The sequence below is a fragment of the Bidens hawaiensis genome, unplaced genomic scaffold, assembly GCF_021521415.1.
Source record: "Bidens hawaiensis isolate Kalapana, Puna unplaced genomic scaffold, B.hawaiensis_p1.1 tig00000697_1, whole genome shotgun sequence".
NCBI classification, from domain to species: Eukaryota; Viridiplantae; Streptophyta; class Magnoliopsida; order Asterales; family Asteraceae; genus Bidens; species Bidens hawaiensis.
Window position 1 is genome coordinate 615249 of NW_027491041.1, and position 15940 is coordinate 631188.

Below are 15940 nucleotides of genomic sequence, written 5' to 3' on the forward strand. Positions count from 1 at the left end.
TGGCAGGGAGTTCGAGTGCGGGGAAGAGCAGCAGTATGGATCCGGATCTTGAGGAGTTTCTAACTAAGCAATCTACCATGCTTTCCCAACTTATTGACCGAGATAATAACACACAGCATAGACTGGTTGAGCACGACACCTTATTGAAGAACCAGCAGCTGGAGATGTCTCGAAAGGTGGATGAGATGATGAAACATATGCTACCTAATAATCAGGTTGGAGCGTTTCAGGGCAGCACCGAGCTTAACCCGAATGCACAGTTGAAGGCGGTGACCACCCGCAGTGGCAGAGGAGGCAATAGAGAGCAGCCACCGGCAAATGATGAGGAGCCGGTGGACGAGGAGATAGAGATGGAGGCTCCTATGAGAACGCACGAGAGGCGAGCCCCAGGAAGTACCACGTCAAACGGCGAGTCTCCTGCGAAGAAGGTTGCTGAGAAGGAGATTGAAGAGAAGAAGAGTCCCGAAGTCGATCTTACTCGAGTTCCGTATCCTGCCCGTCTTCTGCGGCAGAAGTATGTGGAGGAATATGGACATTTCTTGGACATGTTTAAACAGTTAAAAATCAATCTTCCGTTTGTCAAGGCACTCCAGCATATGCCTAAATATGATAAATTCTTAAAATATCTTCTTTCAAACAAGAAGAAGCTGGAGGGGCTTTCAACGGTTTGTCTAAATGAAGGATGCTCGCTAGTCCAGAACAAGCTGCTGGAGAAATTAGCAAACCCGGGACACTTAACGATTCCGTGTTTGTTTGGCAGCTCGACTAAGAGCTACGCGTTGGCCGATTTAGGTGCTAGCATAAATCTGATGCCATATTCTCTTTATAAAAAGCTAGACGTTGGCGAGCAGGTCCCAACGCGCATGAGAGTATCCTTGGCCGACCTTTCGGTCAAATATCCGTGGGGAATCATGGAGAAAGTACTCGTTAAAGTCGATAAATTCGTTTTCCCCGTGGTTTTTGTTATTCTTGACATGCAGGCTGACGATCAGGTCCCGCTCATTTTGGGACGACCCTTCCTGCGTACTGCTAAAGCGCTTATTGATGTCTTTGACGGCAAAATTACACTTCATGTAGGGGAGGAGAATGTCACCGTCGATGTTGTAAAATCGACGAGGAACTCCAGTAGTCAGGACGATTCCGTTTATTTTTTTGACATGTTCATATCTTTGTTCGAGCGCTGTCTTGACTACATATCTGGAGCAGATTTTCTTAATCAAGAGGACGAGGTTGATTTTTCCCCGGAGCATGACCTGAGAATTCTTGCTAGCTCACCTCCTGAATACCCCAAGGTGTTCACTGTTGCCGATAGCATCGAGAGACCGAAGGAGAGACCATCGATTGAGGTACCACCGTCCCTTGAGCTTAAAGAGCTACCTCCTCGTTTGGAGTATGCTTTCTTGGATGGTGAGGCCGATTTGCCCGTCATCATTTCTTCTCAGTTGACGGATGATGAGAAGTTGAGGTTGGTTGATGTGCTCAAGGCACACAAACAGGCTATTGCGTGGAAACTCATGGACATTCAGGGCATCAGCTCGAACTTTTGCACGTACAAGATACTCATGGAGGATGAGTATAAGTCTGTAATCCAATCTCAGAGGAGGCTCAACCCTAACATGTTGGAGGTGGTCAAGAAGGAGGTTATCAAACTCCTCGACGCTGGCCTGATTTATCCCATCTCTGACTCTTCATGGGTGAGTCCCGTTCAGGTCGTCCCTAAGAATGGAGGGATGACAGTTGTCACTAACGAACGTAATGAGCTTATTCCGACTAGGACAGTCACAGGTTGTCGGGTTTGCATTGACTACAGGAGGCTTAACGTCACTACTAGGAAAGATCACTTTCCTCTTCCGTTCATCGATCAGATGTTGGAGCATCTGTCGGGACGGTAGTTTTACTGTTTTCTTGATGGATTTTCAGGTTATTTCCAGATCCCGGTTGTACATGAGGATTAGGAAAAGACCACATTTACATGCCCATACGGTACCTTCGCGTAAAAACGTATGCCTTTCGGGTTATGTAATGCTCCGACTACTTTCCAGCGTTGCATGGTAGCGATTTTCTAGGACATGATCAAGAGTTCCATGGAGGTTTTCATGGATTATTTTTCGGTATACGGGGACTCCTTCGACCACTGTCTTTCTAATCTTGAGAGGATGATGAACCGGTGCATAGAGACAAAGTTGATGCTGAACTGGGAGAAGTGCCACTTCATGGTGACTGAAGGCATTTTACTTGGGCACAAGATTTCACGAGATGGTATTGAGGTAGACAGAGCTAAAATCGACACCATCGGTAGACTTCCTCCACCAACTAGTGTGAAATCCGTTCGTAGTTTTCTCGGGCATGCAGGTTTTTATCGTAGGTTTATCAGAGATTTTTCTAAGATCACCCGGCCCATGACTCGCCTTCTAGAGAAGGACATCACATTCGAATTTGATGTTGATTGTCTGAAGGCGTTTGAGTTTCTCAAGGTGCAGCTGGTTAACGCCCCTATCTTAGTAGCACCCGACTGGAGCTTACCCTTCGAGCTCATGTGCGAGGCTAGTGATTTTGCAGTCGGGGCTGTTCTAAGTCAGCGGAAGGACAAGCATTTCCATCCTATCTATTACGCGAGTAAGACCCTCAATGATGCTCAGGAGAATTACACGACTACTGAGAAGGAGCTTCTAGCAGTGGTCTTCGCGTTCGACAAATTCCGTTCTTATCTTGTGCTGTCCAAAACAATCGTTTATACTGATCATGCGGCATTGCGATACCTGTTCGCCAAGAAAGATACCAAGCCTCGTTTGATACGATGGATTCTCCTGCTTTCCGAGTTCGAGATTAAGATTAGAGATAAAAAGGGAGTTGAGAATGTTGCTGCGGATCACTTGTCACATTTGGAGGATCCGAAGAGAGAGGAGCTTAGAGAGGACACCATCGGGGATAGGTTTCCCCACGAGTCGTTGATGATGGTGAGAGTGAGATTTGAGAGTGAGCCAGTCTTGTACGTTAGTGCTGAAGAGGAGGGTTTGCCATGGTTATTCGACATCGCTAATTATCTAGCAGAAGGAGTGGTAGTTAAGGGCATGAGTTATCAACAGAGGAGGAAGTATTTCGCAGATGCTAGCCACTACATATGGGATTCACCGTATTTGTTTCGTGTAGGCGCCGACCGAGTGTTGAGGAGGTGTGTGAGTAGAGAAGAGGGTCGTGAGATTCTTAGACATTGTCATGAGGGTTTAACTGGTGGCCACCATTGTCCGTCTTCCAATGCGAGGAAAGTTCTAGATTCCGGTTTTTATTGGCCATCGATTTTCAAAGACTCGCACGGGTTTGTCAGACAGTGTGACGCATGTCAGCGCACTGGTAACATCTCATCCCTTAATGAGATGCCCCAAAACCCTGTTCAGGTTTGTGAGGTTTTCGACGTTTGGGGCATTGATTTCATGGGTCCGTTCCAATCTTCTCGAGGGAACCGATGCATTCTCGTGGCTGTCGACTATGTTTCCAAGTGGGTTGAAGCTCAAGCCTTGTCCACTAACGACACCCGAGTGGTAGTGGGATTTTTAAAGAGGTTGTTCTATCGGTTTGGTACTCCCAAGGCCTTGATCAGTGATAGGGGCACACATTTTTGCAATGCCCAGATGGAGAAGACGTTGGCACGGTATGGGGTCACCCACCGGTTGTCCACCGCCTATCACCCATAGACGAGCGGGCAAGTGGAGAACGCAAACCGAGGCGTGAAGCGAATTCTGGAGAAAACTGTCGGCAAGAACCGAAAGGACTGGTCCGATAAGTTAGATGATGCGCTTTGGGCTTTCCGCACAGCATTTAAAACGCCAATTGGGACCACACCCCTTAGGATGGTTTATGGGAAAGCGTGTCATCTGTTGGTTGAGTTAGAGCATAAGGCATATTGGGCGTTGAGATCTGTTAATCTTGACCTGACCCAGGCTGCGAAAAACCGGTATTTCCAAATTCATGTGGTTGAGGAGCCGAGAGATGAGGCGTATGCGAGATTTTGGAGTTATAAAGAGTGTACGAAAGCGTTGCACGATCGGAAGTTGAAGAAGGTGATAGAGTTTAAGTGTGGGGATCGAGTGTTAGTGTATAATTCCCGTATGAAGTTATTTCCAGGTAAACTTAGATCGAGATGGGTAGGACCATATACGGTCAAGGAGGTGTTCCCACGTGGTGTGATTGAACTTCAGGATGTTGATGGGAGCTCGTGGAAGGTGAATGACCATAGGTTGAAGCATTATATTGGTGGGCTGGTTGATTCGGTTGAGGAGGACGTGTTTTGCCTCGACATCCCGAGGTTGATTGATTGATAGGGATAGGACTTCGGGTGACTACCCGAGTGTAGAGTTTGTATATGTTTTTATTTGTTTTCTTTTATTTTTGTATTTTGAGTCAGTTTTAAGTTTTAGAGTCTGTTTGATGTCTGCTTTGGGTGCTTTGAGCTTTGTTTTGCAGGTTTCGATGCTAACGTTCATACTTAATCTCCATTCGGACGGGGGCATTCTAAGTTTTATTGATTTTAGGAGAGTACCCAAAAGCTGCTGCCGCGAATGAAATGCTATACGGTCGCTTTATCGGAACTTGACTTATGAAGATCACTGCCTTATTACCAGGGGAGTCTGTTCCATTTTCTTATGCTTTGCTTTATTTTATTTTATTTTATTTCTGCTTTATTTTGGTCTTTTTCCTGTCTCACATTGAGGACAATGTGAAATTTAAGTGTGGGGATGGGAAACTGACGTTTTTTTAGGTAATTTAAAAAATAAAAAAAAAGTATATATTCATATAAAAAAATAAAAAAATAAAAAATAAATAAATAAATAAAATTAAAAAAATTGTGTCCCTTGAATTAAATATTTTGCAACAAAATGGAAAATGATAAAAAAAATTGGGGATTGGTTTTTAAAACTACTAATATATATGATATAAAAAAATAGAAAGCGTACTTAATTTGGGATGTGTCGGTAGGGCCCAACTAGCCTTGAAAGGTTTCCCTGATTATTATTAATATACCTAATAGTCATAAATCTTATAGGTTCTCATCTTGAGGGGGGATGGTAAAGCTGAAAATTCGATAAGGTATAGCGAGTATTACCTTAATCTTTAAACCTTGAAGTGGTGAGAATTACATGCACTTAAAATTAGCACGCCACTCTGTTTTATGATAGTAAATAACGAGTTGTGGCGCCCGACCATGTCCATCATTTATACGAGCTTAGAAAATAGTTATATATTTAGGTAAAAGATGCCTAAGAGCACAAAATTTTGTTGCACGAACGTCAAACATGTGCAAATATTTTGAAAGTAAAGTGAATGAGAAAGTTATGCAAATGCCAAAGAAGCATTCACAAAAAAAACTATCAAGTAATAGAAAAAGAGACCAAAAGACACATACTAGGCGGGGCTGAGAGCTTACGTGTTACCAAGGGGATGTGACTCTGAGGATACACTATTGGGGCTCAAGGCTTTTAGTCAATAAATATTTTTAGGAAATACTAAGAGTGGAGGCCTGAGACCATCATATACTGGGTTGCAGCTCGGGTGAAACAATGTTGGGCCGAAATCCGCTAATATAGTTTTAGGTTTAGGAATTGCTCGTACGACCTCACTTGACCTTTCATCCATCTAAATTCCACCTAAGTGCATTTTCTTCTTACCATTAAAGGGTTTTTAGCTTACGGTGATAGGTTGAACCAGTCTGCTTCAACCCGGTTTATATTGTCTTGATTATGCTTGAGATGGGGGTAAGTGAATCTGTAACTCTTTAGGTGTGAGACCCATAGGTTTATTGATGTCACTTGAACTTAATCACTAAATACGATGGGGGGCTTGATAGGTTGGTGGTTGGATTTAAGTGGACAACAACATCGGCAATCGCGGTTTTTGCGTTTATTTATTATTAATTAAGATAACCTAAATGTTTTGAAAATCAGTATCCCGATTCTGATTCCATTGAAAATAGCTTTTTAGGGACGAAAAAGATTTTAAGTGTGGGGATATTTGATGTGCTCGAAATTTATACATATTATTATATAAATATTCCCTACTTTTAAGTGCTTTTGAACCAAGTTTTTATCGGATATTATTAAATATTTGGTTCACATGTGAGTTTAATGGTTTCAAGAGAAAACGAGCTAAAATGAAACACTTTTAATGAACTTGAAACCGACGAATGAAAAGTTGAAGCATATGATATATTATACTACTTATTATTATAGTTAATATAGTATTTTAAAAAGAAAAAGAAAAAAAATAAAATAAGAAAATAAAAAAAAACAAACATACGTAATGTCTTATAATAATAATAATAATAATAATAATAACAATAATTATTATTATTATTATTATTATTATTATTATTATTATAAGCCCATGACATAAATTAAGATTGGCTAAACCAAATAAGTCTTATTGGGCTTTTGTAGGAGCCGGCCCTACAAGGAATTGGTTTTTGACTAAAATGGGAGCCGACATTATTATGACAGATATATTTATTTGGAGGTCACGTTGGAAGGAGGACAGAAGCGAGCCGCCAGACGGAGGTTTAGAAGAATCCAGGCGCAATTGGAGGCTTGACCAGTGGATTGGCTGCTTTGTGGAGAAAAAGAAAAAACGCAAGCAGGCAGGCATGCTGGTATAAAAGGTCCAAGGCTCAGGTGGTATTAAAGAAGCAAAAAGGCTAGCTTCTCAATTAATTTAAGCTAGTTAGCACACAGGTCAATTAGTTTAACCAGGCAGGCAAGTAGCTAAACCTATTTCAATTTCTTTTTCAATGAACACTTTTATATTTATTTTGTTGGCTGTTTTAAACATGATTGTTGGCTAAAACCTTTTTAGTTACCTAGGCTTTGAATGAATATTTGTTGAACTTTGGTTTGCTTGTCGGTATTGGTTATTAGTGTTGGACAAATATTATTGTAACAAACTTATTGGTATTTGAAATGATGAATATGCATGCTTAATATTAATTTATTTTTATTCAATTGTTCCGTATGTGTCTTTGTGAATGTCTTTCAAGTGTAGACGCATATTAGGTTACCTACTGTGTGTTCGTAACTAGTTTATGATTTATAGTCGACAAAATCCATAGGAACTATTGTTTAAGGGTTTAGAGATTTTAAGTGTTCTACCTATCTTGAGACTGAGAGGTAATATATAGTTGGGGTTGTCTTATTCATTAGGCGGTTTGGGTATAGATTACACGAGAGTGGATTTCCCCCTTATTGTCTTTTGATTTTTGCTATCCTAAGTCTTTTTGAGCATCTTTAGGTTACTCCTTACGTCCCTTACACTCCCGGATGTATTGTGATTAGTGAGACTGAGAGGTGATCTAGTCATTAGAGTACTTTAATATTGTTGGAGAGACTGAGAGGTAATCCAACCAACCGGTTTGCATCATACGCTCCTTAGGTTTTCCTTTTAGGTGACACCCAGAGAATGATCAGGGATCCACTAAGATGTCTAGGGCGTCGTATCTTTAGATCCCGGTTCCATCACAGTTTCCATAGCCGATAAGCATCCAAGATTCACAAATAGGATTTCAAGCCTAGGTAACACATTTCTCATTATTGTCTTCGTCTAAGTCTTTAGAGTTTAAGTTTAATTTATTAGTTTAATTTAGTTAAATTAATTTAGTTTAATTAATTATTAGTTTTAAATTAAAATAAATAAAAATCCAAAAAAAGAATCTTTTTCTTAATTATTAGTTTATTTAGCATTTAGAATCTAGTTTCGTTAATTTAATTAGGGTCTCTAGGGTTTGATATTCCCGGACTTCCCAAAGCTATTCTACACTCGATAGGTTCACTTGCCTGTTGCTAGTGGTTTTGTTTAGGGTATTCTAGGTTTTTATTACTCTTTGTGCTAGGTTATTAATTGCAATATTTTTATATACCACTTTTAGCGCATCACGATGCTTGGATAAGCTTAATGCTAGAGTATACTAGATGACTTGGGATATAAACTAAAATGAATATACTTCTAATTTAAGTGGTTAGCCCTTCACGGCATATTGTTTCATAGCCTTAAATCCTGTATTGATAGAATGCTTCAGGTTTTGAAATTTCGAGTCTTTATGCAGTTTGTCATCTGGGTATTTGTATTGCTTAAGTGGCTTTATGAATATTAAATTGAGCTAAAAATCTAAACCCGCAGTTACTACTGCCAAAACAGAAAATGAAAAAAGCAAATGCAAATCACTTATTCAAAATAGTGATAAAAAGTCATAAATCATTATGTGCTTCACCGTACACTTAAAAAATGAGTTAATCACTCCCGTTGTCAGTCATACATTGATCTCTTTCGCGCGTTCCATACCAATAAGAAAGAACCTACCTGAGATTTGATGTATTAAAACCCTGCAGATGAAATCGTGCATATTCAACTGGGATGATGAGCTTCGGGTTGTTGCTTGATAATGGGGGTATGTCATGTAGTGGGGACCACTTACTAGATTGTTTCTTAATTATACCTTAAATGTATATAATGGCTATTCTGGTAGACTTTGATGCTTGAGTTTAGGTGGACAACAATATCCTTGATTGCCTTAGCTATTGCATACATTCTTAAAAATTGTACACCTTGTTGTGTAAACTTATGATCAACTGATTTTATGGTTTAAGTCAAGTTGGGTGGCCTAGTTTGGTAAAACCATAATGAAGTGTGGTTAGGCGGCTTCAGAGCTTTGTAGTGTGTGCCCCACTTAAATACTAGCAGAAATTCCCGCGCGTTGCTGCGGGCTTGTGCAAAATTATAGTCTAATACTGGTTCGTATTATTTGGTGTGTGGTGTAAGGGGCTATCAGTTCGAGCGCGCTGCTGCATGTACATATGGTTTGTTGGATGTTGTTTTGTGTGTGGATGCCCACTAAAATGTTGTTGACGAATGCATATATATTGGATACATTGCGTTTTGCGAAATATTTGTTACTAAAGTATGTTTATGGGTTTTGTGATTTTTAATCAACATAAAGGATTGAATGTGTGTTAATTGATGGGTTGTTCGAATTGAAATTTAATCAGGTGATGAAAATAGTTGGGGTGAAATGAGGAGGCTAGACATTGTTGTTGCAGAATTGTAGACGAGTACAATAAGCATACTCCGCCTATGCATACTCGACCCATAAACCACATATGCAACCAACAATTTATTCCATTAGTCACATGTTTTGTTGTCTTGTAGTTGTTAGTCTTTATGTTGTGTGACTGTGTCTATGTTAGTTGTGGTGAATTATGCATGGTATTACCACAGGTGTGTTTGCTTTGTCGTGGTTGTTATTTATAAATTTTTATACGAACAATGAGGCACACATACACGCGTAATAAAAAACTTGGCCGGTCGTAGCATGGCAAAAAATTTGCATATATACGGGCCTTTATAAAGGGAATAATTGTAGTACAATAAATAAACCCAAGGAAACACATAAAGAAAAAAAAATCCGAAAGGACAATGTTATTACTTTAGAAATCATAAAATGTAGAGGAAAAGCATAGGGCAATCATAATATGTAAAATGAGTTATAGATCCGGTGAGACAACCGTCTCGCTGAACACGACGCCTTGGCCGATGCTAAACCAATTCATGTGGTGTGCACGATCTAAAGGTTTGCTAACCTTGGCAATTTCATATAGCTTTATTGCGCCACTCATAGCAAACAATGAGCCATTTGTAATGCATTGGGGTAGTTAGTATCCACGATCCAAGCGATATTGGTGGCATTGCAGACATCGAGAACATGGGGACCCACTGATCTCCCTGTAGGGGGAATAAGCTGTTTGATATGTTCTTCCTTCTAAGAGTTAGCAGCATATGTAGGGAGTTGTGAATGTTTCCCAAGTCCGTCCTAAAAATGGACTTTGATGGAACTGGTGGGAAGGTTAGCTCGACAACCTACTCCTTTCTAGTGCCAAATTTAATAACAACATGAGTAATTACAAACCAAGTTTCTAAAATGGCGAAGTACAAACCACGTTGAAATTGAGTTCCATTTGACCAAATTCTATTTCTTGCATATTTGGGTTTGGTGTTGAAGGGTATTTGTCTCCAAGTGACCATTTCTCTTGAGTAGATGTGACTGGTAATGGAACCCGCGTTATGTCTAACATGAAAAACTATGTAGTCATTTGAAGGGGTATTGTGTAATTGAAAAATGTCTTTGATTGGGATATAAAGGCCATGAGAATCATTTGCAAGCAGTGATTTATATGCCATGATTGTCGGGTTCTAAAGTACCAATTCTTAGTCTCTAGCAGCAACATGCATAACAAGCCATTCAACTATTCGAGGTTTACAACGAGCATGCTGAATGGTTGGATGAGGAGGGCAATCCTTGTTGAAGGCCCATAAGCAGTCGTTTCATTGTCAATGGGATAAACATTCCATCCCATCCTACTAACCAGTAACATTATTGGGTTGCTTTCAACTAAAGAAGTAAATGAGTGTTCTCTTCAAATTAGGTTGTGGATAGAATGCAAAGCCATTCTTTGCAGACTACCTTACATGTTGTGACGGCCTTTGCTGGTAGCCTTGCTAGGATGCAAAATACAAGTATGCCCACACAGCCTTGAACGATGATCGTTCCCTGTAATTGGCAGTTTGAATTTTTATGTGATTAAGAAGTCCTCATAAAACTAACATCATTAATGCTATGTCAATTGTTTTAAAATCAGTACGTTATAAGATATTTTGATAGTTAGAAACAAATGAAATAAAAAACGTTTTTACTGCTTACATGTTTTACGTTGATGTTTGGTGTGGGTACCATAAGCATATTAAAATTATTATAAACACATAACATGTTTAAATCAACCTTAAATAGATAACTATATTAAACACCATAGGCGCATACCATTTGTCATTATTATCACTTTTATTCAACGAACAACGGGTTCCAATCAGTTCATGATGTCAGTCATAGATGGTAAAAGGTGCATGCACAATGCACAAGCAATACAAAAACCTTATCTTTAATAGGGGTGCCATAAGCATATTCAAATTATAAACACATAGCATGTTCAAATCAAGCTTAAACACATAAGCATATTAAACATCATAGTTGCAGACAACTTCTAATTATTTTGACCTTTATTTAATGAACTATGTACAAGCAAACCTAAAACCTTATGTTTAATGTGGGTACCATAAGCGTATTCAAATTATAGAGACATAGAATGTTTAAATCAATGTTAAACATATAAGCATATCATACACCATAGATGCAGTCCACTTCTCATTATTTTGAGTATTATTTTACGAGCTATTGGCACCCTATGATGTCAAGCAGACACCATAATAAAAGGTGCATGCACAGTGTGAAAGCAAACCCAAACCTTTGCAGCACTATGACTACTAATAGTGCATAATTAAACCACAAACAATGTACAAATTAAAGTCAACTAATTAAGTTTTAACGGCTTTGAACAAACTTAACGAAGAAACTAATAACAACTGCTATACTTAAGTCTGAGTTATATAACATATTTAATCTACTAAACTAAATGATGAGAAAAAGGAAGAAAAAATGTGTCACCTGCAACATGGTATATGTGACAAAGAGTTCACGCTCGTCTAAAGGAAGGTAGGATTTGGATCTTCTCTGTTTCCCAACTCTTTTAAGTAGCGGGCTGATTCGGTTAGGGATCTGGTTCACGAACGGATGAGTCCAAAGTCATATATGATATAGCACTTTGACCTATTCAACCATCAGTGGAATTGCATATCTTATTGCATTAATTTGACCCTCTAAAAGTCAAACTATAAAGAAAAAAAAATATAAATTCATGTTACGTAAGTCAAATTGTAAAAAGTCAAATAGCATGTATGCTCCAACAGGTGTAAGTTTTAAGTCGGGCTTGCGCACCAAGCCGCGTCCTCAACGGAGGCACGTATTTTAGGGGAAAAAGTTATATATATATATATGTGGATTTTGAATTAAATCCTTATGCAACTAAAACTTATATCTTATATAACATAACTGGATTTTGATTCTCTTAAAATTATCAGGCCCAAAAATGTTTTTATTCATAATCCATTTAGTAAAGATTAGGTTATTAGGCCAAACCAAAATTAATAACTAAAAAATTTAAGAGAGAGAGAGAACACCAATCAAAATACGGCCTCCGTCTTCGGAGCACCGCCGTTCCATATAACTTTAGGGGAATTGAAGATGAAGATCTTAAATTGGCTTGTAATTTGGAAGATTGGATACTGACGGCAAGAAACTTTATATGGAGTTAAGCTTATTAGACACATTATATATCATGAAATTTATTAGTGCTATTGAAGTTTTGAAGCATTTAAACGGACCCATGAAAAATTCCCAAATGCAATGATTGCATATAGAATATGGTTAACTATTTCAGTCATGATGGCATCTGCAGAAAGAAGTTTTTCAAAGTTGAAATTAAAATCTTACTTACGATCCACAATATCCCAAGAAAGATTTAATGAATTGGCGATGATAGCTATCGAGAGCTAATTATTATATAATATAAACTGCAAAGAAGTGATCAATAAATCTGCTGTTAAGAATGCTAGGAGAGCTTCATGAATCGTCGGTTAGCCATTAGCTATTATTGTATTTGTTATTTTATTGTTATAAAGTTAATGTGGTTTAAAAAATAACTTATATATTTCACTACTCATTGGCTCCAACAAGCCTTTTCATTTCAGCTCGACCGAGGTAAATACTTGTAGACGGCCCTGAGCTTTATATATCCGAAACCAAAAACTATAGATCATTTATAACTGAGAAACTGAACCGAACTTGTCTTCTAAGTCATTTTTTTTTCCGCAATGGTGTTGACTGTTTATTATATATATGCAAAACAGATTATCTAACCAGTGGAAAAACATGTGTACATACTTTTAAGTTTAAAATATGCAACTTTTTGTTCCAATTTTTTATTTGATTGGTTCTTTAGTTTAAGCAATAATTATCTGAGTAATTATCAAGTGCTAAATTATAAACTATTAGTCTGTCGCTTGCCAAGGTCAATAAAGGTAACTATATTACTTTTGCTGTAATCTCCAAGCCTAAACTCACTAAGCAGATAAGACCAACTAAATTACAAGAATAGCTCACAAAACCAAAACTATACAATTAAAAAGTGGAATTAAACATACAATTCGATCAAAATCACTAAATTAGGAAACAAGGTAAAACACTAAATTTGCCTTGCTCACCAAAAATAGGATTATTTTATGAAGCCTAGGCTTCTCAGTTGAGCACTCGTTAGCATTGATTTAGAATTCAAACTAAGCATATTCATAAATCACTGCACTTCATTTTTGTACAAAAGGTTGTAATATATTGTTGGTTTAGGCCCCTTTGATTACGCACACAACACATGCATGTATGTAATATGTACAAGAAGATATATAATCTGCAGGAAAGATGAAGAAAGATATTGTATTTGATAAACAAAAGGGGTGCAATTAAAAGCAAACTCTATCCTATTTATAAGAAAAAAAACACATGCTAAAAAGTTTAGTACAAGATCCCTTACATCAGCAGCAAACTAAGGTTCGTTAGCTCCCATTATACTCGGTCATCCTTCCTCACAAATTGGCCACTTTAGAATTTTTCTACGCGCATAACCTGTTAATATTTGATAGCCCATTTACCCATGGCTGACCCAAAATGATAGGTTGACAGTTTGCTATAATGCAAATGTAGTTATGGTTTGTTTACAAAATCAACGGTTGACAGTTTGCTATAATGCAAATGTAGTTATGGTTTTGCACATTTTTATTCTGGTTGGTATCGAGTGCACTATATGTATCAACTTATAATCAAGATGACAATGAGTCAGGTACGGGATGGGTTTTGGTATTTGGTTTTTGTTGGTTAACTTAAGCGATATGTATAGTTAAAACAAGATAAAGGTGTTTTACATTTTTATGAATCAAGTAACTTGTCAAATGTGATACATCATAAATGTTAAAAAAGGTGTTTTACAAGTCAAGCAAACTGGTCAAACGGGCCAAAACAAGTAATTAAAATAAAAAAATAAAAAAAAAGAAGTGTTTAACAAGTTAAGCAAACTGGTGAAACGTAAAATAATGAAAAATTGCGACCGAATATCCAATTCTATCGTTATTAAAAGTATATACATTGTGGAATATTTTTTCCAAAAAAATAGTTTCCTTAAATTGTGGCAAAATGAGTAAATGTTTGTCTAATTCGATTTATCGATGAAATTAGCGACGGCATTTTGGTAAAGATTTCAGCCTAATTCACCACAACGTATCACATTCTAACATCATACAACTTAAATAAGAAAATTCCAGTTCTAAATCATATCGCAAAATAAAAGTAGGCCTATAGGCATCACAAATAAGTGTAATGCAAACCTATTGATAAATAGGCATAAGTAGAGATGATAAGTGTTAATTGTATTTAGTTAGGGTTTTAGCCCATGTGGTTAGATAGAGCCCATGGACCTTTTATGGGTTGTTAGCTAGGGTTTAGTTGTGTATATATATGTGTAGTGGCTTAGGTATTAGCTACACCTTCAAGTAATAAACATTACTTTCACTACAACCATCTTCTTTACATGGTATCAGAGCTACGGCTCTCGATCCAAACCCTAGCCGCGATCTGACCCGAACCTGAGTCTGACCAGCCGTCACCAGCAGCCTTCAGATCTGAAACAAGCTCCTGCCTTGTTGTTCTGTCCGAGCACTGTTCACGCGAGCACTGTTCACCGGTACTGTTCATCGCCGGAAACACTGTTCACGCCGGAAAAACATTGTTCACTGCCGGAAACTACTGTTCACTGACGAGCACTGTTCACGTGAAATCACTGTTCACCGTTACTGTTCATCGCCGGAAACACTGTTCACGCCGGAAAAACACTGTTCACGCCGGAAACACTGTTCACTGCCTGGAATTCTGTTCACTGCCGGAAAGTTACTGTTCGCTGCCGGAATTACTGTTCGCTGCCAGAAAGTTACTGTTCGCTGCCGGAATTACTGTTCGCTGCCGGGATTAACTGTTCACGACGAGTAACTGTTTACGCCGGAATCTGTTCCTGCCCTCCACCCGCACTTGTTACTGTTCACAGTCAATTTTCAGTTTCGTGTATCACTATGGGCGAAAATACATACATGTATACATTTACTAAAGAGGAGCATGATCTTATTCAACGGTTTCTTACCTCCCAGTTGCCTCATCCTCAAACCAGCTCGGCACATTCGAGTAAACCTTCTAGCCTTGACTTATCATGGGTGATTGATTCTGGAGCCACACATCACATGACTGGGAATCGGGGTATTTTTTCTAGTCTTCAAAATGTTTCCCATGCACCAGTACGTCTTGCCGATGGATCTTCATGTCCCGTTCTCGGCATAGGATCCATCAGTAACTCGGAAAACCTAAAACTGTCTTCTATCCTATTTGTTCCTAAATTTCCTACCAGTCTTTGTTCAGTGAGTCAGATTACCAAACAAAACAACTGTTCTGTGACCTTTTACCCAACTCACAGCGTTTTTCATGAACTAGGAACAAATCGGGTAATTGGTACTGGTTTTGAATCAGGAGGTCTCTATCGTATATCCCCGTTTTCGCATCCTGTAGCAAACTTATGTGATTCCGCTGTCAGGGAGGCTCACTGTCGGTTAGGTCATCCCTCTACAGCAGTTCTGAGGCAAATGCGACCAGATTTACCACTTTCGTCTTTTAATTTTCATTGTGAGTCGTGTCAACTTGGTAAACATACCAGGCGTCCCTATCCCCCTAGGGTGCCCAATCGAGTCAGTTCTTGTTTTGAACTGTTGCATTCTGATGTATGGGGTCCTTGCCCTATCAAATCTACGTTGGGTTTTGAATATTTTATTACCTTTATTGATGACTATTCTCGCACTACTTGGGTTTATTTATTGAAATCTCGTAGTGAGGTATTTTCCATATTTCGAGAATTTAATGCTTATGTTC

At 38.5% G+C, this 15940-nt stretch overlaps 1 protein-coding gene across 1 annotated transcript; it reads left to right on the top strand.

Annotated features, from left to right (window-relative positions):
• Positions 1 to 3848: 3848 nt before the first annotated feature.
• LOC143531114 (uncharacterized) lies at positions 3849 to 4316 on the top strand. The gene has a single exon (XM_077026491.1). The coding sequence runs from the start codon at positions 3849 to 3851 to the stop codon at positions 4314 to 4316; it is 468 nt and encodes a 155-aa protein (XP_076882606.1).
• Positions 4317 to 15940: the final 11624 nt, after the last annotated feature.

What these genes read in the sequence shown, in the direction of transcription:
- LOC143531114 (XM_077026491.1), top strand. Translation starts at nt 3,849, where the DNA reads ATGGTTTATGGGAAAGCGTGTCATCTGTTGGTTGAGTTAGAGCATAAG.